Source organism: Nelumbo lutea, chromosome 5 (genome assembly GCF_056320005.1).
Source record: "Nelumbo lutea isolate HS-2025 chromosome 5, American lotus-T2T, whole genome shotgun sequence".
Classification (NCBI taxonomy): domain Eukaryota; kingdom Viridiplantae; phylum Streptophyta; class Magnoliopsida; order Proteales; family Nelumbonaceae; genus Nelumbo; species Nelumbo lutea.
In genome coordinates, this window is record NC_142688.1 from 74,262,880 (window position 1) to 74,288,488 (window position 25,609).

At 40.0% G+C, this 25,609-nt stretch overlaps 1 protein-coding gene across 4 annotated transcripts in view; it reads left to right on the top strand.

Annotated features, from left to right (window-relative positions):
* Window positions 1–25,609, top strand: part of LOC148852921 (alpha/beta-Hydrolases superfamily protein) — an 87,376-nt gene that overhangs the window by 43,551 nt on the left and 18,216 nt on the right. For all 4 annotated transcript variants that reach the window (XR_016099112.1, XR_016099111.1, XM_088944252.1 and 1 more), the window contains exons 5-9: window positions 6,983–7,026; window positions 9,692–9,790; window positions 10,325–10,382; window positions 10,491–10,543; window positions 10,691–10,792. Coding sequence is in view for 2 of the 4 variants with exons in the window: in XM_088944252.1 (XP_088800378.1) it covers window positions 6,983–7,026; window positions 9,692–9,790; window positions 10,325–10,382; window positions 10,491–10,543; window positions 10,691–10,792 (356 nt within the window). In the remaining 2 variants the exon portion in view is untranslated. The remainder of the gene's footprint in view (window positions 1–6,982; window positions 7,027–9,691; window positions 9,791–10,324; window positions 10,383–10,490; window positions 10,544–10,690; window positions 10,793–25,609) is intronic.

The following is a 25,609-nucleotide window of genomic DNA, read 5'->3' on the forward strand; positions in this document are numbered from 1 at the left end:
GCAGCCCCATGAGACATGGCTCTGTATTCTGCTTCAGCATTGGATCTAGCCACCGCACTTTGCTTCTTACTTCTCCATGTGACCAAATTTCCTCCTACAAAGGCACAATTCCCACTGGTAGACTTTCGGTCATCAACTTCCCCTACCCAATCAGCATCAGTATATACTTCCACCTTTAAATTTTCATGTTTCTGGAACAACAAACCAGCTCTAGGAAACTTCTTGAGGTATCTAAGGACCCTCTCCACAGCTTCAAAGTGAGTTGTCCTAGAGTTGTGCATGAACTGGCTAAGGACACCCACTGCATAAGCAATATTTGGCCTAGTCATAGACAAATACAAGAGTCTCCCTACAAGTTTCTGAAACTTCTTCACATCTTTCACGAACTCCCCCTGACTGTCTCCTAGCTAATGGTTAGGTTCAATTGGTGAGTCAATTGGTTTCACCCTAGCTTGCCAGTATCTTTTAGTAGGTCCAATACATATTTCCGTTGAGAAATAAAGATGCCCTTTTTAGAGTGGGCAACTTCAATTTCGAGGAAATAATGTAAGGGTCCTAGATCTTTCACCTGAAATTGAGTGGTTGAGAATTTATTTAGTTTTTGTATTTTAGTTTCCCAATCTCCTGTGATCACAATGTCATCCACATACACAATTAAAGCTGCAATTTTCCCTTCACCTTTCTTCACAAACAGTGTGTGGTCTGACTGGCTTTGTTTGAACCCCATCTGTTGAACTACTAAGTGGAACTTACTAAACCAAGCTCGAGGTGATTGTTTCAACCCATATAAAGATTTTTTTAACCTGCACATTTTCTGCTCACTGCCTTTGGCACAAAATCTGGAGGTTGGGTCATATACACTTCTTCTTCTAAGTCACCATTCAAGAAGGCATTTTTAATGTCCAATTGGTGAAGTTCCCAGTCAAAGTTTGCTGCCAATGAAAGAAGAATCCTGATAGAGTTCATCTTGGCTATTGGGGCAAATGTTTCTGCATAGTCCACTCCATATACTCGTGTAATACTTTTTGCCACTAGTCTGGCCTTGTACCTTTCGACAGTTCCATCAGCCTTGTGTTTCACTGTGAACACCCACTTGCAACCCACTGGTTCCTTCCCTTCAGGAAGATCCACCAACTCCCAAGTGCCATTTTTGTGTAATGCATCAATTTCTTCCTTCATTGTATCTATCCATTCAGGTTTGGATAAAGCTTCTGCCACATTCTTAGGAATCGGAATACTATCAACAGAAGAGAGGAATGCACGATATGAAGGTGAAATATGGTCATAGGACACAAAGTGAGAGATAGGATGATTAGTAGTACATGATCTAACACCCTTTCTCTTAGCAATAGGAACATCAAGATCATTAATGACATGGGAATCAACATTGAGAGGTGCAAGCATATCAATAGGAGCAAATGTACCTGGTTGAAGGATTTGCCTCCGGTGAATCCAATGATGTTGGTTGCATAGCGTCAGGTTCCACGGCTCTTGAACTCTGTTGGATTTTGTGGCGACAGAGAAAGACACGGAGTGGAGGAGGATCAGGTAGAGGAGGTAGTTGAGCCTGGATGTGTTTCTCCTCAACCCTACTCTCCCCCTGAGGAGAAACCAAGAAGAAAGGTTGATTCTCAAAGAAGGATGCATCAACGGAGACATAGTACTTACGAGAGGTGGGATCATAGCAACGATACCCCTTTTGAGATAAAAGGTAACCAAGGAAAACACAAGGAATAGCATGAGGATCAAGTTTACCCCGAGTAGGGGACAAGTTGTGAACAAAGCAACGACATCCAAAAACACGCATTGGAATGGAAGACAATGGAGCTGTGGGAAACAAAAGCTGATGTGGGGCCTTAAACTCTAGTAATCGAGATGGCATACGGTTGATAATGTACGTGGCACACAGAACAACATCCATCCAAAAACGTTTTGGAACATTCATATAGAGTAACAAGCCACGAGCTACTTCGAGAAGGTGCTGATTTTTTCTTTCAGCAACACCGTTTTGTTGGGCTGTTCATGTTAGACAGTTTTGTATGCCCTTAGCTTCAATCAAAATGTACTTTATGAGTTTATTGTAAATGAGTAAAAGTGCATATTTGATTCATGCTCCACCTTGCACTGCGCCATCTTCAGTGGGAGCAGATTTTGGTTTGTACCTTGGGCGTGAACACCTCCATTGAGAGATACTGTTTTTCTGTATCAGGTATTATCTCTCTCTCCTCCTTTTGGTTCAGATCTGGTTCAGCTTATGGTTCATGAATGATCCTTGAAAATATGATTTTCTAAATAGAGAATTCGATTCCCAGTTGAAGGGAGAGAAAAATTTTTGAAATTCGCCCCCTTTATTCTGCAATTCTTGGGCGTCCATGTGATGGATTTCCTATCCCTTCATTTCAAGCACAAGAGGTTTGTTGAATAGATCCACTCCAAGCAAGGAATTCTGTGAGACCACTATGGAAGTATTCTTTTGCATTGTTTGACTGGAAAATATGAATTTCAATTTGGAACTGGGTGAACACCATACATTGAAAGTCTTTCACAATTTTAGGCACTTCATCTCTAGATCACATAGGGTAAACCTAAGTATATCTAGAGTAATCATCAATCAAAGTAATTAAGTACTTATAGCCAATCTTAGTAGGTAGAGTAACATGGCCCCAAACATCAGAATAGACAATATGAAACGGAAATTCAGATCTTTTATTTCTCAAAGGAAAAGAGTTTGTACAATGCTTACTCAATTGACACGTTTGACAATGCATCTGACTCACTGACAAGGACTTGAACAACTTGGGAAACATAACTTTTAATGATTCAAAAGAAATATGACCAAGACGATTGTGCCATAAATAGGCTTGACTCTCACGGGACGAACTCAAGGACTCTGTAGTCGCAAGACCAGCTTTATTCTCCAACACGTAGAGACCATCTACCATGCTTCTTTTACTAATCGTCTTCCCCGAGGCCAAATCCTGAAACACACATGAAGACAGAAAGAAGGTAACTGAACAGTTCAAAGAGTGAGTGATACTACTAGTGGAAAGTAAATTTATAGGCAATTTAGGAACATGTAACACATTAGAGAGGGTAAGGCCGAGTGGGAGAGATATGGTTCCTTGGCCGGCTATGGTGTTGAATAGGCAATTTAGGAACTTGTATGCCTTTGCATCTTCATCACACTTCCAATTTTCGTTTTGATAGTGATCCAGTTCTTTCTAGATCGATGTCAGATCTGAATAGTACACTGAGAGACTCCTCTCCCCCTGCTTGCAAGTAGAGGACTCAGCTTGCAGTTGGTATATCTTGGCATAGTGCCTTTGCTCTGAATAAGTAGAGTTCGCTTGTTCCCATATTTCACAAGCTATTTCAGCCCACATGAATGTCTTTCTTATTTGTGGCAACATGGAAACCAAGAGCCATGACATAACCATACTATTTTCTTGGTTCCACCTATCATATTCAGCTCTTCCACCCTTCGGTTCCTTCATTTTACCATTAATGTATCCTATTTTCTCCCCAGCTGTAATGTAGAATTTTATTCCCCTAGATCACTCAAGGTAGTTTAGTCCATCGAAGGGGATTACAGCCATGGGAAAACTCATATCCATTCCCCCATTCAGTCCATTATGGTTTCCTAAAACCCCCGAAGTAGCAGAATTCTCAGATGACATGGTCAAAACAGACAATCAGTCCCAAACACTGGACTTAAGATCCCTCCTTACTCCAAAAATAAAATTGCTCCACATACGTACTCAGTCCACACCCACACACTTGTGTTTTAAATCAGTCTGAGCACAAACAGTACCAATTTCATGACAAAAAAGGCAAGATTCGGCAGATTTCAGACCTGTACGGTTTAACAGTCTCAACCTACCAGCCTTCCAGAAATTCTAAGAACATTAATCAGCAGGAGAGATCTTTAACACTTATAATCAAGCCAAAAAATTGAGATAACAGGTCATCCTTGACCTACTGTCACTTTAACACAGGAACAGGATCACACAATCCAAAAAAAAACAAGAGGTATAAACCTCACAAAGGTCTGACAGCATTCAGCAGCCCAGATTCATTTGGTTTTTTCACTTGGTCCACGACCAAGGAGGGTAAGGAAGAGAAAAAAGGAAGGACTGTACCAGTTGTAGATCTGTTTTCTTCAGCCCAGATTCAGATCTCTGATCCGCCCAGATTCAGCAAGTTGGAAAAGGAAGGAAGCTTGTTCGATCTGTTCTCTGAGTCAGTATTCCCGCTCTGATACCATCTTGACAGTGTGGCCGGATAGAAATAAGAGGAAGAGAAGAGAAGAAAATAAGAGATAAGGGAGAAGAGAAGAGAAGAAGAGATAAGGGAGAAGAGAAGAGAAGAGATTGGCAATGGAACAGTGCTGGTGGCTCCAGCTTCTATTAGTATATATAGGGCGGCTAAAATAAAAGAGGAAAAGACCCTTGTGCCCCTCTGTAAGTGAAGTACAATAATCAGAAAAATAAAAAAAAAGACATTAATCAACCAAACAGACCCTACCAAGACAGGACTAAAAGACAAGAAATAAAATAAACTATTTCAACAAGTTTGATGGGTGTCACCTGGACACTTAAAAAATCAGAGGAGATCATCACACTCGATTTTTGGTCACCACTCGAATCACCCACCGACTCCATTTCAATCTACAAAACTTGTTCTGCCCGTCACACACACAAAAGAGAGGTTTCAACCACTACCACACCAGCACACTTATAGTCACCACGAGCTTGCCCTAGCATGCATTCAGTCACTTTGAACACCACTGACTTGTGAACAGGCAGATTTAAAAACACAGATAATCCCTCTTGAAACTGCTCATTAGAGGGTTCAGACCACAACTACTGCACCTACTCGACCACCACAGCTGTCACGCATAGTGACAGCAGTCCACACAATTTTTTTTTTTTCTGTTCACTCAAACTGCTGCAGTCGTCTACTGTTACCAGAAGTTAACCCACCGAAACCCTAGATGTTGCCGCAGAAACCTGGGTTTCGTCACAGTCCTCTAACCCAGATTTCTCACACCAGAAAAAAAATGGAAAAGAGAGAAGAAGAAAGAAGAGAGAAGAAGGCTGCAGTCGACTTTTATTAGTGGCGCTCTGATACCATGTTAGTATTCAGCCAAACTGAGAAGAGAGAGAAAGAAGAGAGAGAGAAGAAGAAGAAGAAGAAGAAGAAGAAGAAGAAAAAGAAGAAAGGAGAATAGTGTCGAACTGAGAAGACCAACAGTCTAACCCAGTCGACCATATGTTAAACTTGGTAAATAAGTATACAAAGACAAAAATGCCCCTATCTAGACAGAAAGCATATAACTAATACATTACTGATATGGAAAGACTGAAATGCCCCTGTTTAGTCAACTCTAACACTATCTTTCCATTCTCTTGTATTCTGAAACTAACAGATATACAGATCTGAACTTTATCAGGGAGTAATGGAAATAAGGAAGCTTATTGTATCCAGACTGCTGCCAAACACAGTAGGGGAGGGGGAAACACCTGACACAGCTGAATCTTCAGAGCCCATTACAAAGGACACCCAGAACCTTTTGCTAACACTTCAATCTACCACTGAAATCACACTAATGTGACAGTTCACACAGATCTCAAACCTCTTATATCAAGTAGCCACAATCCTCACAACCAATAAATAGAGAATAGAAGAAGCAAACTGACCTCACACAACTTAATGTAAATCCCTTTTCAAAGGTAGACCGTATATTCCAGCCCCATTCAACAGTATACAACAATCCTAGCATGCAGATAACAACATATATTTCCATCGCACTGAGAAAAATCACTGCTGCAGACCATTTAAGACCACTCCTCAACATACTGAGTGTCCAGACATACCAAACAGGAAACAAAGCAACCCAGAGAAACTCAGTATGCACTCACTGAGTTCTATTTTGTTCCCTTGAAAGAAGTTCACATCCTCCATGATCTAAAGAAAGAATTTGAATAGAGCATCTACACTCCCATCTTCAATCACCAGTCACCATAACCAATCCTTCTCGGTACTATGACCAAGAGTAAATAAGGAAAAAACAGAAATAAATGCTTTGTAGATTATCACAAACATTCCAAAGGCCTTCTCCTCTAATCAGCAGATTGTTTTTGCAGTTTGAGAGAAAAAAGAATAAAGAGAAGATTCAGATCTGCTCAGAAAGGTGCTGTGATATCATGTGATCAGATCTGAACAGAAGAAGCCAAAAGTGGATTAGGCAGCACCCCCACTCTTATTTTATTAGGGTGACATAAATAATATAAAGCGAGAAAAATACCCCTGCACATATAACGAGACAATTTACAACAGATACCAACTAGTGTAGGGGCTGGTAGATAGAAGACAAGGTTGATGAGTAGCCTTGCTTCAAAATTAGTTGTTGGCTCATTTCTAGTAGCAGAGAACCATTAGAAAATCACAATGGGAAAAGAAGAAATCATGTTGTTTTTCCAACACTGATTGAATAACAATTGTAGAGAAAAACAAAAACTAACTCATTCAATTGCCATTCAGCTCTGCTGCTCTGAGAGGCTTACATGTATATATAGAATTCTCAAGGCTTAGAGATTTGGAAATTACTAAAACCACAGCCGACTCCTAATTAGAATCCTAGAAACTCAAAAAATAGAGTCACAGGAAAATAGTAGTAGACTAAACTAATAATTTCCTAAACAAAAAGGGGAAACTACCAATTGCATATCGTTTAATACAGCTGGTAGGATAAATTTAGAAACTGCTATAACTCTCTAGAAATTGATTTCTGAACCTTCCATGATGTAGAAGGCTGTACTGGATCAAGTTGTAATGGCCGAATTCCTTTTTTTGTAAAATGTGATTAGACATTGCCTTTGTCGTTTTTGTTTTTGTTCTTTTCTTTAGTGCAATCTCTCTTATTGCTTTTTGTCTAGAAGGTGTGCCTGGTATTTAATAGTATTAATTTTTAACATTCCAGGATCTTTTGCTCGGAGATTGGCGCAAGAATTTCCAATGTGGCAGGTAATATTTTGAGAAATTGCCTCTTGATTTGGTTTCTGTCTTCCAAAGATTTTAGAGAGAGAATGTGACAACTCAAACCTTACCAGATTTCTATTTAAGCCCATGCTTACTTTTTAGTATAAATTAACAATAAATTCCTTGTTTATTCAAGAAGAAAAGGTGTAGAAATAAACAATGAAAAAGGTATTTAATCAAGAAGAAGAGGTGTGGAAAGGGAAGTAGGGATTCAGAAAAATAGAAGAGAGAAGAAAGTGGAAGAAGAGGGAGATGGAGAAGAGGGAATCATAATCCTCTCCTGTCTCCTAATCGATTCTTTTATTAGATTCATTATAATGAATGCAAAATTACATAAATGCCCTTAATAGGGTGGCTGACTATGAATAACTATAAACATAAAGATAAATGGTTAACAGACCCATTAAAAAGAGGCCCATTAACAAGAACAAAATAAAAGGCTATTTAAGAACTGTTGACAGATGGCCCATCTTTTCTACAAAAGATTTTCTAGGCTACAGATAAAAGACATACAAAATTCTGACACTGATGGGAAACCAGTTCTCCAGAAACTGTCCAGAGCTCAAATTAGTTCATTATGCTCCCCTTTACCATGATGTTTTCTTCCAGGAATCTGTCTGTGTTTTAGGTGCACTATACACAGAGAACCCTACATTCTTATATAGATGTAGTGTGCAACTTTTGAAATAGGTACATGTCTCTGATCTTAAAGCTCGTATTTTTATTTCTCCATCTTCTCTTTACATCTTACAATTTTCAGCACAATAGCACTATACCATGTGGATATTAGCAAAATGACTATTTTTCATTATTCGTCATCATAATCATCATCATCAATTCATGCCTTTTCCCAACTCTATGCGGTCAGCTACATGAACCCTGTTTCGCCAATCCGTGCTATTTGAAGCCATATCCACTGTTAAATTTTTAGTGCTTAAATCATTTCTTACTACTACCCATGTCCTTTCTGGTCCACCCCCAGCTCTTCTAGCCCCTTCAATGTGTAACAAATCACTTCTAACTACACAGTTGGCGGTCTTCTATGCACGTGTCCAAACCATCTTAGTCTACTTTCTCTCATTTTATCACCTATTGGATCTACTTCTAGGTTCACATGGATAACTTCATTCCTAATCCTACCCTTTCTAGTTTTTCCACTCATCCATCTTAGCATTCACATTTCTGCCACATTCATTTTCTGGACATATTTCTGGACTGCCCAACACTCTGCTCCATACAACATAGCTGGCCTTATAACAGTTTTATAGAATTTTTCTTTTAATCTAAATGGTATTCGCCTATCACATAAAAGTCTAGATGCACCCATAGTTGTCAAGGCGACTAGGTGCTTTTTTTTGCTTGCTTTGCCTAAATGCCAAGCAACACCAATAGTTGTCAACATGAATTTGTGAGTTTCTTTTTATATGAGGGTTCGAATGATACAGAGCTCGTTACCAAAAAAAAAAGCGATAAATTAAGAACTGAAGTTCAGTGAAGTTCAAAGACTTTGAATATTTTGAAGCGACAAAGAACTGAAGTTCACTGACGTTCAAAGACTTTGAAGATTTAAAAGAGTGAAGACATAAAGCAACAAGTAACTCCAGTCGAACACAGGAATGTTCAACTTCCAGAACAGCGCCTTCTTCTTCTTCTTTTTCTGGGATTAGATCAGTGCCTTCCAGAACAGAAATAGAGGATAAGATCAGCGTCTTCTTTTTCTGGGATAAGAAATAGCCCTCTCTCCTTAAATTTCTGATTCTTTTCCTTTCTTTTTTGGAACAAAAACAGGGGCTCCACTCCTTAAATTTCTGTTATCCATTTGACTTTTTTCTCTGTTTGTCTGAAATGATCATCATTTTCAAGTTCTTTTCTTGTATTTTTTTTTAAAACAAGAACAGGGGCTTCTCTCCTTCATATTTTTTAGCGTTTTTTCTTTCTCTTTTCTGAGACAAAAAAAGGGGCTCTGCCCTTGACTTATTTGTTGATTTTTTTCTTCTTTTTCTATGACAAAAGAAGTAGGCGATGGTTATTTCTAAGACACTATCCTTGAAACAGTAGGAAGAAAATGATTATTTCTGAGAAAATAGCATTGAAAATTACAAAGAAAAGGTTTATGTCTGAAACACAACCCTAGAAACACTGGGAAAAACCAGTTTACTTTTGACACACTAGGCAACGCCTAGACGACTAGGTGACTAAGTTCTCCCTTGTCGCCTAGGTTCACCTGAGCGCCTTTAAAACTATGAATGCACCCCTCCATTTTGCCCAGATTGTTTTCCATTATTATTTATTTTAAATAGTTTATAAAAAAGATAGGACATTACCTGCTGAAGGAAGTGAGAAGAGAAATTTGGGTGTCACACTGATTCCAGGACATTTTCAATTGACTGATCAGATGGTCTTAATCTGCCAGCTTATCTGTCTACATTGCTGAAACCCCTGTATTGATGCCTTCAAACAACACGGAGTGAATAGAATATCTTTGCTCTTTATTATTGTCTTAGAGTTTTTCTGTTACTATTTAGAATGTACATCTCTTTATTATTTTCTGTTGATACAACACAGATGCATTAAGTTTGATCTATAACTTTCTTGTTTCTTTCCAATATTTGTGAGAAACTTCATTTTTCTGTTTTGTCATTGTATGCAGTTTCTATTAGTAGATTTGCGTTGCCATGGCGATTCAGCATTTATTAAGAAGAGAGGACCTCATACTGTTGCTGCAGCTGCACTTGATGTCTTAAAACTTGTGAGTTATTAACCAATAGTAGTAACCTGTGCATATTATTTCCTTAGTTTTATCTATGTTGAGTGAAAGTAATATAAAGTCAATTCTATATTTTTGTTAATTAATTTTGATATGTAGGTGAAATTTTTTTAATTAAAGTATAAAATGGAGGGTTCCTGTTGGAATCTGCCCAACTCAGACACCAGCTTTGAGAGCAGTGTGACCTCCTGTGAAAGCGAGAGAGAGAGAGAGAGAGAGAGAGAGAGAGAGATCAACTGAAAGGAACAACTTTCTATTTAATTCAGTCATTATTATTTCTTAAATATAGCCTGAGCTTATATCGAGTAATGGATTACAGTTGGAGTTCTCCCACTTGGATTCTTTTTAGTTAGTTGAGATCCAAAAGAAAAACTTTGAATCTGTAGAAATTCTCTCCACATCTTTTCAATCCTTGAATGTTCCTAAATCTCCAAGTGTTCGTCTGTGGTCTTATTTATTATTATCTCTTATATTGATTTTTTCTTATATTTTACTGCTCTATTTTGCACTCAATAGGTAGCACAACTCAGATTAACACCTCGTGTCTTAGTTGGTCACAGCTTTGGAGGCAAAGGTATGCTGTGGCTACTACGGCAGGATACTGCCTCATGTTTGAAATCATTTACTTCTAAGAGGTCAGGAAAACTAAGTGCTTTAAGTTTCTCATTAATGATCTACGCAGTTGCACTGAGCATGGTTGAACAAGCTGCAAAGCCTCTTGCACGACCAGTCAGAGTAAAGTTACACTATCCTTTCTTGTTAAATCTTTGGTTCTAAACAAAGTGAACCTTTTAATGGTTGGCAATATTTGTTCTTTGGTGCTTATTCAGGTTATTCTTTTCATTCTTATCTTCTAATATATCTTTGATGCTTTTCTTAAAGGTTTGGGTTCTAGATGCAACTCCTGGAAATGTCCGTCCTGGTGGAGATGGAGAGGATCATCCTGCTGAACTGATTTCTTTCCTAAGCAGGATGCCAAAGCAGGTGCGTTTTCTTTCAATAGTTCCAACCAATGATTTCTTAAGTATATTTTGCCTTTGCTCTTTCATTTTTTTTTCATTTTTTTTGTTCTGTAAAAAGGTTGTGAACTTTATTGAATATATAGTCTACTTTACCAGTAAATAGTAAGCATCATTGATTATTATTGACAGATTGGCTAGTTCTTTTATTGCTTCTTTGTGTTCTAGGCTTTATATTATTTGTTTATTTGTTACTGGGCCATTGGCATTTATTAATAGTTCCTTCTTTTCTATTGCCAAGCTGCCTAATTGGGGGCATACATGCAATTGCCTCTTCAATTAACAGAAGTAAATACGTATGTGTTATGTTAATGTGATGACATTGAGACCCATGATTAGAGTAGTTTGAATAGTTTCTCCTTTTAAACATTTCTATTTTTTTTTTTTGTTAATTAACAGGAATTTCATTAAAAGGGAACAGTATGTACAATTTTACATTCTATTTTACAGAGGCCAAGCTCTCCCCCACTCATTCATATTACAACTTTTCTCAGAACAATTGATCCCTTGAAAGTTGAAATCTCTTGCTAGGATAGAGTATCAGCCATAGAGCTAGCTGACCTTCGAACTCACTCCACTTTCACTATCATAGTCCTTATCAACCATCTGATCTTTTAATTTCGTTTCTATGCTGCCATGGCTTTCTTCCCTTGATGAATCAGCAACACCGATCATCCCTGAGAAGGCAACTGCATTACTTTGCATCCCCAAACACCCCCACCTGATTGCTCTAGATTCCCCCTACTACTACCATCAAAGTTTATTAACCTTTGGAAGCCTTCTTGTGGGGGATACCTACTCTTTGAACTTTAGGGCTTTCATTATCAGGGTGTCCACTACCTCCTTTCATTTCCTTAGTGTATTGTAAACTGAAAAGGAGGAGAAGATATTTCATGTTTTCACCCATTGAGTCACCCTCACTAAAATACATTCAAGAAGTGCCTCCAAGATTTTATCCTTTAAGAACTCGGTAGGAATCTTGCACTGGTGCCATGGAAACTTCTGCAAGACCTCAGCACCGTACTTCCTTTAGTCAAACCAACCTGATATTGGACGACCCAACGACTGACACCTTGGCCTCGGAAGTGGGGGGCATGTGATATGGTCAAATGCATCTGGCCAATATGATCTTGACAGATGGCAACATCAGAGGGTAACCTCATCCTTTCATAGGTCTTGTGAGGCATTATGGAGATTTTGCCTCTAAGACTTATTGGCAAGTTCACCTTTGACCATTACGACCTCGATGGGCATTCCACCTCGTTTATTGCTTGGGTATTGGTCGGCTATGTACTATTAGTCCTTAATGTGGCATGCATTTAATGTTAGCCGACATGGGGAAGGCGTTACAAACTCCTTCAATATGGCATTCAATAGTGGCTTTGCCTATAAATAGGCCAGGCAGCACCAGGTATCCTCTCTTATGCTCTCACTCTAACTCTCATCCACCTCGATACACCTTGAATCTTCATCTTGCCTCCTCTGACTTGACCATTGGATGATTGCCCTTGAGACCACATCCCGGGGCCTGTGATGTCTTCTTGTGTCTGCAGGTGGAACCACAACCCACTTCAGCTTTGAATTAGCTACTTCCAAATTAGGAGCAAGGGTAAACTGGAAAATTCAGAGCTGATGTCGGCTGCAGTCCCACTTGTAGACACAAGAAGACATTAGAGGCCCTAGGGTTTGCTCCCATTGGTGGTTACTCCAACAGTCATTTCAGAGGAAAATGAATAGCTGAGGTGGATGAGAGTGCTAGAAAGTCAAAATGAGAGCATAAGAGAGGATACTTGGTGCTGTCTGGCCTATTTACAAGCTAAGTCCCTATTGAATGCCATATTGAAGGAGTTTGCAAGGCCTACCCCACGTTGACTGATATTGAATGGTCCCAATGTCTTTCTTTTCTCTTCTTAACACCTCCTTGATAATGTCCCTTTTCTTAACACTTCCTAAACTTCTTACATTCCAATTGATAATCTTCATTTCTATTTCTCATGTTTTTGTTGTGAGCAGAACTGAGAACAAGAGAGAGAAGATTCAGGGGTGTCAAGTGTAGAGAACACTGATGTGGGCCCCACAGCTGTGGTCCCACTCTGTTCGTAGGGTAGAATGTACCTAGTCATTCTAGGGTTAGCTGAGGGTCAATCTGTTATTCTGTTATTCTAGTTGTTATTTACTTTTCAGTTTTATATTGTTATGTGTTATGATGTAAACACCAAGGGCAGATGTGTCCTTTCATGTAACTAGCATAACATATAAATATTAAATTGAAGTGGCGGTGGCAGAATATTGAGATTCTGTCCTTCCATTCAAAGCCTGTGTTCTACTGCTCTGTCACTACTCTTTCTCTTCTTTTCGAACCTGAAATTTCTTAGTGTTCAAGACTGATAGCAGTCTTGAACAACTACATGGTTTCAGAGCCAAGTTAGGGTTTCTCATGTGAGTCTAATACCAGCTGACCACATGAGAATCTCCTAGGACTGGAAGCTGAAAAGGTGGAGTTCGCAGACTGATTCTTGGAGATCGCCAGAAGTGCTAGCAGCTGTTGGAAGCTTGTTATGGTTGCAGAGTATTGGTGGTCAGGAAGGATCAGAGAAGACTAGGGTTTGGGTAACCTTAGAAGGTAGCGAACAGTTTTTCCTTGTAAGTTATTTATTTTCTAAGAGAAGTTATATCAGAGAAGATAGGTTGGACCTATCTGGAGAGGGAGGCCGAACCATTCTAGGGTTTTCTCTCTTCGATTCTCTAGGGTTTTATAGCAAACCCTACTGTTGGGCCGAACTGTCTCAGCTTTGTTTCTCTCTGCTCTAGGGTTTGAAAGTGATCTTGCAGCAAGCCCTAGTGTTAGACTGAATCTTGCGATATACCTTGAGCTGTCCTCAAGTTTATTGTTAGCATTGATCAGATTCTAGGGTTTCATATTAACCCTACTGCAAGTCTATCTATACAGTACTGATTGAATTGTGCAACTGAATTGTTCACTTTAAGGACTGATTAAAACCCTAATTCTGCCAAGCATATCAGACCTACTTCTAAGCTGTTTTTCAGTCTTTGGGGTTTTCGATCTCTCTTAAGGGGTTAGAGCTCTACGGACAGCTACTGTTATGTTTGCTAGTTGGTTTCAGATCAGAGTTATCCTAGTTTTGTGCACATACACTGTGAATACAGATCAGGCCTATACTGTTTTTGATTGTGATTGGTAGTCCAAGTGCTGTTTTGAGACTTGACCGAGATGGAGTTTAAAAATCAGGCAGAAGGCAGCTTTGGGAACATTAGTTATGGTAGTGTTTCTGAGATGGGTGGTCAGATTACAACCGTAAAGTTTGATGGATCAAACTATTTGGAGTGGGCCCAATCAGCCGTGATGGCTATTGGGGGAAGAGGTAAATTAGGGTACCTCTTGGGAGATATGAAAGAACCCCCCAAGGGAGACCCTACATATACCAAGTGGATCCAAGAAAACTACTTGGTTTTGACATGGCTGTGTAATTCTATGCAGCCTCATATTAGCCGAAATTATTGTGGGCAAAGACAGCTAAGGAAATATAGGATGTTATGAAAGAAACTTATTCCCAACCCCTTAATGTTGCCAGAGCATATGAATTGAAATGTGAAGTGAAAAATCTTAAACAAGGAGAGAGACCGGTTTCAGTATATTTCTCTACCTTGCAGTCCCTGTGGCGTGAGATTGATCACTTAGAGACTCTTGAGTGGGAGAGTCCCAAAGATGCATAGATATATAGAAAGCAGGTTGAGACAAACCGGGTATTTGAGTTTCTGGCAGGCCTAAATTCAGAGTATGATATTGTGTGGCAACTGATTTTGACTAGAGACAGTGTGACTCTCTCTCAGGCATACTCATTCGTACACAGTGAAGAGAGCAGAAGGAAAGTTATGATGCAACCTCAGCCCCTCACACCAGCCTTTGTAGCGGTCACACCCAAATCAGGGGGTGATTCAGAGAAGGACAGGAGGAAGGAAGACAAGAAGGATGTGGTATGTGAACATTGTAAGAAACCCAAACACACAAAAGAAACATGTTGGAAACTGCATCCTCACTTGGTTCCTACGAAGTTGAGAAGCAAGAAGGGCATTGCTCATGTGGCCGTGAACACTGATTCAGCATCCTCATTTGGCACAAAAGGAACATCTTTAGAGACCTTAGCGGCAGTTCGGGCCGCCCTAATACAGTTAGAAAAGGAAGTTGGAAATTTAGCTCAGCCACCGCAGTCACCATCAGCCCCTGCCACATCTGCCTTCGCACATTCAGGTACTCGAGCTTTAGCCTACCATGCCTCAGCTCCAGGTACTACTGAACCTTGTTGGGTAATAGATCGGGTGCATCCGACCACATGACTAGCTTGCCTTCACTATTTACCACTTACCATTTGTCTTCTGGTAGGGATAAAGTATCCATTCCTGATGGCTCCTTGGTTCCTATTTCTGGGAAGGGTGACATCAAGTTATCAGATACTATCTCCCTGTCATGTGTCTTGCATGCTCCTAAGCTTGATACTAACCTTCTTTTGGTCAGTGGTATTACCAAGCATATGAACTGCTCAGTAACCTTCTTCCCTGACCAATGTGTTTTTCAGGACTTGGAGACGAAGAAGGTGATTGGGACTGGCCGTGAGACGAATGGGATCTATCTGCTCGGGGAGAGGTTCCATCAGGAAGAGTTAGTAGAGAAGATGTCTTTTGTTTCTCAGAGTGTGAGTTCGGTTATGCTTTGGCATAACTGATTAGGTCATTTGTCCTTTCGGTCTCTAAAGAGTATGTTTCCAACTTTATTTGAGTCTATTGAGTTGTCTTAGTTGCAGTGTGAAAGTTGTGAGTTTGCTAAGCATTGTAGAAAGCCTTATTTATTGAGTAATAAAAGGAGTAGTAATTTTTTTGATATTGTGCATACTGACGTTTGGGGGACTTATCACATCTCTTCCATGGGTGGGTACAGATATTTCTTGTTATTTGTTGTTGACCATTCCCATTTTTCTTCGGTTTATCTCATGCGTTCACGAGATGGGGTACCTGCCCTGACCCAAAACTTTAACCAAATGATCCTAACCCAATTTGATGCCAAGATCAAAGTTCTCAGATCTGATAATGCAAAGGAATACTTTGCTAAACCATTGACATCTTATCTTCTTAATCATGGGGTTATCCACCAGAGCTCTTGCCCTCATATACCTCAGCAGAATGGAGTTGCCGAAAGGAAGAATAGGCACATCTTGGAAGTGGCTAGAAGTCTCATGTTACTTCCAATGTTCCTATCCGCTTCTGGGGTGATGCTATCCTCACGGTGGTATATCTTATTAATCGGGTTCCTTCCCGGGTCCTTGATATGAGATCTCCTTTTTCCCTTCTATACTCACGTGAGGACTTGTTTTCTATTCTCCTTAAAACATTCGGTTGTACCTGCTTTGTTCAGCTTCTCGGACCCCATCACTCCAAGTTCGATCCCAAAGCCTCCAAATGCATCTTCCTTGGTTATGCACAAACTCAAAAGGGTTATTGCTGCTATGATCCTATCTCAGGGAGGAAGTTTGTCTCCATGGATGTCACCTTCTTTGAGGAGACACCCTATTATCCTCGGGTTTCTCCTCAGGGGGAGAGCAGTGAGAGTAGGGGTTTGAGTCCTTGTCTTCAGGGGGAGAGTAGTGAGAGTGGGGTAGTTCCTTTACCTATTCCGTTGGGTGATGAGAGCTGCAATGGTGAGGGCAGTCAGAGGGATCAGGAGTTGAGGGGGAGCTGCAATGGTGAGGGTGGTCAGAGGGATCAGGAGTTAAGGGTCTATCACAGGCGGTGCAGGCAGGTTGATCCCGATCATCAGCAGTCCAGGCCAACTCCAATCTCATCTGCAGCTCCAGGTCCAGGTATTACAGTCCCAGAGCCCACAGAGACTTCCTCTATTGTTGCCATTTCACCTCCTACAGATGACCTTGACCTTCCGATTGCAGTCCGTAAAGGGAAACGACATTGTACCACATCTATAGCCCACTGTATTTCCCATTTTTTGTCCTATGATCGCCTATCTTCTACCTACAGGTCTTTACTTAGTTCCATTTCCAATGTCCCTATTCCAAGAACAGTGCAAGAAGTCCTGTCCGTCCCGGAATGGAAAGATGCAATGCAGGTCGAGATGGATGCCCTGTTGAAAAATAACACCTGGGAGGTAGTTGATCTGCCCAGAGGAAAGAAACCAGTTGGATGCAGATGGGTATTTACTATGAAGCATAATGCAGATGGATCCATTGAGAGGTATAAAGCTCGGTTAGTTGCAAGAGGGTTTACACAGACTTATGGCATAGATTACTTGGAGACCTTTGCCCCGGTAGCCAAGATGACCTCCATTCGAGTCCTATTATCCCTTGCAGCAAGTCACACTTGGCCTTTATACCAAATGGACGTGAAAAATGCTTTTCTGAATGGAGATCTGCAGGAAGAGGTTTACATGCGTTTGCCTCCTGGATTCTATGATGCAAAAATAGGTAAGAAGGTCTGCTGGCTCAACAAGGCTTTGTATGGTTTGAAACAGTCACCTAGGGCTTGGTTCGATAGATTCAGACTAGCCCTTGTGAAGTTTGGTCATGTATAGGCCCAGTCAGATCATACTCTCTTCATCAAGAGGGTGGAGTCCTCTTTGACACTACTGGCAGTATATGTTGATGATATTGTGGTCACAGGGAATGATAGCCATGAGATTGAATCCCTTAAACAACTCCTTCATCAAGAATTTTAGGTGAAAGACCTTGGTGTACTCCGGTATTTTTTGGGTATTGAGGTTGCTAGATCCAAACAGGGGATCTTTATCTCTTAGAGGAAATATGTCCTAGACCTGTTGGCAGAAACTGGAGAGTTAGGTGTCAAGCTTGCAGATACACCAATGGAACAGAACCACAGGATTAGTGCAGATAGTGGGGAGCTTCTTGAAGACAAGGTTATGTTCTAACGATTGGTAGGAAAGCTCCTATATCTCTGCCTCACTCGGCCAGATATTACTTATGTTGTTAGTGTTGTCAGCCAGTACATGCATTCTCCTAGAACCACACGTCTTTTTGCGGCAGAAAGAATTTTAGCCTACTTGAAGAGATGCTTGTGTAGGGGTATACTGTTCAAGAACAATAACCACATGAAGGTGGAGGTCTATACGGATGCCGATTGGGCTGGGAGTGTTGATGACAGAAGGTCTACCTCAGGATATTGTGCCCTTGTGGGAGGAAACCTTGTCTCCTAGAGAAGTAAGAAACAAAGTGTTGTCTCCCAGTCTAGTGCTGAAGCAGAATACAGGTCCATGGCCAACGGAGTGGCTGAAATCCTATGGCTAAGATCTCTACTTGAGGAGTTGGGTATTGAGTATGAGAAGCCCCTGATGCTGTATTGTGATAATCAAGCAGCCATTAATATAGCACATAATCCAGTGCAGCATGACAGAACCAAACACATTGAAGTTGACCGACATTTTGTACGAGAGAGGGTCTCATCTCAAGAAGTATGCCTTCCTTACATCACATCCAGTATGCAACTAGCAGATATCCTCACTAAAGCCGTATCAAGAAAGAAGCTAGAAGCGGATCTATCCAAGTTGGGAATGATAAACATTTACTCCCAACTTGAGGGGGAGTGTAGAGAACACTGATGCGGGCCCCACAGCTGTGGTCCCACTCTGTTCGTAGGGTAGAATGTACCTAGTCATTCTAGAGCTAGCTGAGGGTCAATCTGTTATTCTGTTATTCTAGTTGTTATTTACTTTTCAGTTTTATATTGTTATGTGTTATGATGTAAACACCAAGGGCAGATGTGTCCTTTCATGTAACTAGCATAACATATAAATATTAAATTGAAGTGGTGGCGGCAGAATATTGAGATTCCGACCATCCTTTCAAAGCCTGTGTTCTACTGCTCTCTCACTACTCTTTCTCCTCTTTCTTCTTCTCTTTCTCTTCTTTTCGAACCTGAAATTTCTTAGTGCTCAAGACTGATAGCAGTCTTGAACAACTACATCAAGAATCGTCGAACAACAGTCCTTGAGAAGTTGTGTTTCTGACATAATTGATGATGCGGCGAACAACAGTCTTATGAGGTTGACAAGGGGTAGAAACAAATTGACTAATGACCTGAATAGCATGTGAAATATTAGGACGAGTCATAATGAGATAGATCAAAGAGCCAACATGCTGATGGTACAAAGTTGCATCAGGAAGAACTAGGCCTTTAGATTTAGACAACTTGACATTCAGCTCTAGAGGGGTATCAACGTGTTTCTCATCTGTAATTCCATCTAGTTTGACGAGATCAGAGGCATATTTTTGTTGACAAGTGAAATACCCTCGACTACTACAATGGACTTCCAAACCCATGAAATAAGTAAGAGGGCCCAAGTCCTTCATGTGAAAGGAGTTATGAAGTAAGGACTTCAACTCATAAATGTCATCATGATCATCCCTAGTTAAAAGCACGCCATTAACATACAATAATAGAATAGTAATACCCTGGGACCTTCTCCTAACAAAGAGAGAGTAATCAGAGGAACTCTGGCTATACCCAGCTGCAACGACAACATCTCGAAAGCACTCAAACCAAACCCTAGGGGTTTCTTTAGGTGACAGACACGTGAAGAATCACTGCAATATCCAGGTGGAGGCTTCATGTAGACTGTCTCCTTCAGTTGACCATGAAGAAAAGTATTCTTCACGTCTAATTGGTAGATAGTCCAGGAATGAACAACAGATAAGGCTAGAAGAACCCGAAATGTGGTGATCTTAGCAACTGGGGCAAAATTTTCTTCATAATCAATCCCATATTCCTGAATGTATCCTTGGCAACTAACCGAGCCTTATATCGATCAAGAGAACCATCTGATTTTAGTTTGATCATGTAGACCCAACAACTTCCAACAATAGAAGCATCTAGAGGAGAAAGCACAAGATCCCAAGTATCATTCTCATGGAGGGCTTGAATTTCGGCATCCATGGCTTCTTTCCAATGAGGACTTCTAATGGCTTGCTAATAAGAACTAGGAATATTTGTGGAAGAAAGTACAACAGAAAAGGAGCTATGGCTTGAAGGAAAACCATAGCGGTCAGGAGGTTGAGAAAGATGAGTAGAACGACAAAGTGGAATAGGAGAACTGCCATCTGAAATAGGAGGATCTTGGGGCGAAATGTCACTTGCAGGAGGTGCAGAAGGAGGATGCTCTAGACCGGGTGGAAGGAGGGTTGTAAGCGTAGGATCTGGGACACGTGGCCGCTTGCGAGTGAAGACGAATAGATCTTTCTTAGTAGAGGAAGTAGGAGAGTTATCTGAATCAAAGTTCTGCAAAACAGAGACAGAAGGAGCAGACAATCTAGCAATTCCAACAAAGAAGGAAATATGTTCAAGAAACACAACATTCTGTGAAATCCGAATATGACGAATAGCGGGGTCATAACACAAGAATCCTTTGTGGTCAGGACTATATCCCACAAAGGAACACATAGCAGACTGAGTAGTTAGTTTACAACATTCACAAACAGGAAGATGTACAAAACAAAGACAACCAAAAACATGAAGACTAGAGAAGTCTGGGGGATAAAAAGTTTTTGGAAGGAGAAGTGTTGCCAAGAAAAGAAGGAAGATGGTTCATCAAATACACAGTTGTACTGGTTGCTTCTACCCAAAATGAAGTTGGAGCATGGGATTCCTGTAGTAATGTTCGCACAACACTGAGGATATGCCCCTTCTTCCATTCAGCTACACCATTCTGTTGAGGAGTGTCTAGAAAGCTGCGTTGAGATTGAATTCCATAACTCCTCAAGTAGGCCTGAAAATATCCGTCTCTATATTCTCCCCCTGAATCTGAACGGAGGATACTCACATTACATTTGAAGCGAGTTTGCACCATAGTATGGAATAATTTAAATGTCGCAAAGACCTCTGGTTTGTGCCATAGAAAATAAATCCAAGTGTATCTGGTACAACCATCTATAAACAATACAAAGTATTTGTATCCCAATTGTGAAGTAATAGAAGTAGACCAAACATCACTATGTATTATCTCAAAAGGTTTAGTGGCATGCTCAGAAGTGTGAAGAAAAGGTAAAACATGACTTTTACTCAAACAACAAGCAGTGCAAGAAACATTAAAAGTATGAATAGGAGGAATTTTATTCTTAATTAAACTAGAATCAAACAAAAACATCAATTTTTGAGAATATAGATGACCCAATCATTTATGCCATAAATCCCAAACGTTATTTCTATAACTCAACAGAGAATCAGACATCGAGGAACTAAGATAAGTCGAGGATTCTCCTGATTGAGACTTTTCGAGCTCTAGCACAAGCAGACGGCTCAGCCTACGCCCCTTCCCTTTCACCTTCCTAGTCTACCATAGTTGTCAAGGCAACAAGGCGTCGCCTAGGCGACTAGGCGCTTTTCAAAGAATGCCTCGCTCAAACGCCAACTATGTTAGGCACATACTTATAGAAATATTTATTAAATAAAAAATATAAAATATATAGTAGAAAACCTTATGTGCTGATTTCGGCCAAGCTTCTTGTGAAAGGAAGAGGAGAAAGTTGGGGATTTCAGCAATAGACAGAGGAAAGGGAAGAAAAGGAGAACAATGTCGACTAGGATAGTGATCATAACCCTAGCCGCCAGCCCCTCATTCTATTTATAATTAACTTAAATATGGGATATTACAAAGATGCCCCTAGTAGGGTGGCAACTCAACTAAGTACTTACAATTCCTTTAAAAATAGAAGACTAATGGGCCCAAGGCCCAACAACTTAATTTAAAAGAAAACAAACTAAACATAAATCGGCCCAACATAGATCAGCCCACTCAACATATATAATATTTTATTGGTTGTTTTAGTTATTATAATAGAATCTATTGCATGTTATAATGCTTTTGTATTGAGGAAAGTAAAATCAAAGTTAATCTTCGAGGGTTTCACATTGACAATAGAATCGAAGTATCGAACTGAGGAAGATGAGAGAACAACAGCCTCCATCGTTCCCACACAGTTCTCTAAAGTCAAGGTGAGTTAATCCTCCTCCTCCTCCTCCTTCTTCTTCTTCTTCTTCTTCTTCTTTTTAGTTTTGTTCTCTGTTTCCTGGTTTAAAACAGTGGTTACACCCCATTTTCTCCTCTTCCTTTTTGTATCTTTTCTCCAAGTTTTTTGAATCATTTTATTGGACTAAAACAGGGGCTCCGCCCCCTTCTTTTGTTCTTAAATTTCCTGCATGTTCTCAGCTTTTTTTTTTCTCATTATTGGTGTCTGAAACAGGGGCGGAACAGGGGCTCTGCCCCTTCTTTTATTCTTCATATTCTTCTTTTATTTTAATATTTTTTTACCAGCTTTTATGGGTCTAGAACAGGGGCTCCGCCCCCTTCTTTTTTTCTTAACTTCTTCCATTTTTTTAGCTTTTTTTTGTTCTCATCATTGGTTTCTGAAATAGGGTCTCCGTCCCTTCTTTTCTTCTTATATTTCTTCTTTTATTTTAATATTTTTCACCAGATTTTCTGAGTCTAGAACAGGGGCTCCACCCCCTACTTTTCTTTTTCATTTTCTTCTTTTATTTTAGTGGTTGTTCCCTATGTATTGTTGATCTAAATTCAAGTTCCATGCACAAAAGTACTTGCAGAATACATAAATCCCAAAAAAACTAGTTCAAAAGGGTAGAAATCCATCGGCAACCTTAGTTTTAAATTCCATCGCCTAGGCGAGGGCTAGGCGCCCACCTAGGCACCTGGGCGCCCCATGGTCACCTAGCCTCGCCTGGGCACCTTGAAAACTATGCAGTGTACCGGTCCTGTATCAAGCAACCATCATGAGAAAAGGTGAGAACATTTCCTTCATCAACAAGTTAACCAACAGAAATCAAACTAGTAGTAAGGTTGGGTACTAAGAGGGTTTTTGAGAGAGGGAAGGACATAGTGGATGACAGTTTAAGGGATGTCACTACTACCAATGATGTCTCACTTTTCACCATTGGCAGTAACAATGTGTTTATGGTGAGTCTCAGTAGACGGATTTGGTTGATTGAGATAGACTCCTGTCATATGATTGGTGGCACCTAAATCTATAATCCAAACATGTGAAGGAGAAGAACAATATCCAGAGAACTTACTAGGCAAGCCTCACCAAAAACTAGGTTACCTTTCTCTTCTCAAAATGTTTCTAGAGATATTTCACACATTCTGCTAAGTCCGAGGGATCAATATGGATGAGTTTGTATTCAGCCCACAAATCAAGAAAACCTGAATTGTATTCTTGTATCCTTCTATCTCCTTGACTGTAGGCAAATATCTCTGATTCAATTTGATACTGTCTAGTTATATTGGACTGTTGGTAAACTTTCTCCAGATATGAATACATTTCATAGGCTGTTTTCATTCTTCTCATACGTACAGAAATATGATAATCAATAGAACTAAGAATCCAGGAAACAATCTTGTCGTTATCTAGTTTCCATTGTTGTAAGGCTTTGACCTCGGTCTCAGTTGGTTTAGTGACAGTTCCATTCAGGTGTCCTTCCAAACCTTTCCCTTCAACATAAAAATCGAGGTGGAATTTCCACATCCTATAATTTTGTCCATTCAGCTTCACAGGAATAATATCCCCTCTGTTTGAATCCATTACAGCATAAAACAACAAAAAGAAGGGCTCGGCAATAGTCCAAAAAACTAGTCTAAGCAGCAATCTACATCTGCTCAAGAGGAGGAAAGGGCGAAACAGTACTACAGTAATCCAGAGAAGTCCAGAGAAGGGTCCGAACAACTTCATCAAACAAAAAAAATGTTGACAGTCCAAAAAAGGTAAGTTTCAGGACTGTCAAACCGAAGAAGGGACAAAAAACCGTTCAAAAAGGAGATGGAAAAGAAATCCAAGTGACCGGAGGGCAAGAGGGACCTAGGGTGACACCAGATCTAGAGTTATAGGCTGATTGGATCAGCTGAAAGAGAAAAAAGTGTGACGAATCAACCTGCCAGGCGTCTTTTTCAGAAAAAAGAGGGTTTTTGTGCTGATCGAAACAGCCCTCAAGTAGATCTAGATCAGAATCCAAACAGTACTAGTGGAAGCCTTGAAGAACACTCTTTAATCTTGTGTAGAAACCCAAACTCCCAGGCTGATACGGATGACCTGCTCTGATACCATGTGAGCAGAACTGATAACAAGAGAGCAGATTCAGGGGTGTCAAGAATCACCAACCCCCACCCCAAAGAGTCCCTTTTATACTAAAAGATATGTACAGTTACAAGAATGCCCTTATAGGGCTGAAAGATAAAAAAAAAACAAATAAAATAATAAGAGTACTTTACAGGGGCTATACTAATAATGTACATCAAGATATATCTTCACATTCGTACCTTACCCAACTAACTATTATCCACTTCCTCTTGTTTTCTTCTCTCTTCCATTAAATTCCATATCACCTTCAGCATCCAAAATCAGTTTTCTACTTTGTTCATTTTTCCCTTTCCTTTCTTCCCCTCCACTTTCTCTAGCATATATTTTTACCTCTCTTGGGTTGTTCACTGGATATCCTATCTTTTTAGCAAATCAAACTTTTTTACCTCTACAGGGTCAAGAAGCAAGAAGGAGAGATGAAAACCATCCAACAACAGTCCCAATCAGCAAAGAAATTGAACAGAAATGAAGAATAGGCTAGGGTGATACCAGATCTGTAGTTTCACTCTGATCTGATAAGGCAATCAAGAGATCTGATGAAAAGAGTGAGAAAACCCTCACATTTTCTACAGAAAATTAGCAAAGAAAGGCTGATTGGAACTGCCCCAAATATGCACTTATAACTTCAGAAGTGGAAACCAAAAGGAGCTTCTCCAGTCCTCTTATGAGGGACTTGAAACACCACATCAAATGTTCTCAGCAAGTCCAGTTGATCGAAGCTGCTCTGATACTGTGTCAGAGACAAATACAAGAGAGAAAATTATATGGAAGGGTATGTCTTGATGTCCACATGCCCAAAAAGAATTGTATTATATACTCTTAGAGAACAAAAGGTGGGAAAGGACAATTTTGTCCTCCATAAGTACAAGAAAGAAGAAAATAAAGAACAATTATAATGTACATAAGATACACAATAAAATGGTGCTCCCACCAAGAGATCAGCCCAACAATTCTCTACATTCCTAATCTTGTAGCTTTCCCTTTCATCTCTACTATTCTTCCTGTAATATAAGGTATGCTTGAAACATTATAATACACCCCACCTCTCAAATACCCAGATAGTTTGTTTTCTGGATTTTGAAATGATATATAGGGCCTAATTCTGTATATATCCCCTCACTTCCTTCACATGATTGTCCCCTCTACCTTGTATCTAAAAAATCCAGACTCACCATTTCACTAATGTAATTCCTATGGTAATTCTAGTCTGACAATTAATCTGATCAACTATTAAGGTCTCCCTGTCCCTAACTGATCTAAGAGCCAAACATTGGGCACTTGCTCCCAACACCTAGAAGAATTTGGTATTCTATCCCTCTTGCATGAATCCCCATATTTTTTGGAGTTGGCTTCAAAAACCTACCATGGTCATGGAACCAAGATAGAAGTGTACTCCACCTTGAACTGGATTGAAGTCTTATGATCTATGCATAGTCCATCTTGGACCAGCTTAAAATCTTAAGGATCTATGCATATGAAGCTCCTCCCCATTCCTTCCCTATTGCTTTAAATCTTTTAATCAGGCAAATCAAGAAGTGGATACATCTGGCTGACATGATTCTCTTGATGCTCCCTATTTGGCTTCTATGGATTTTGGCTATGAG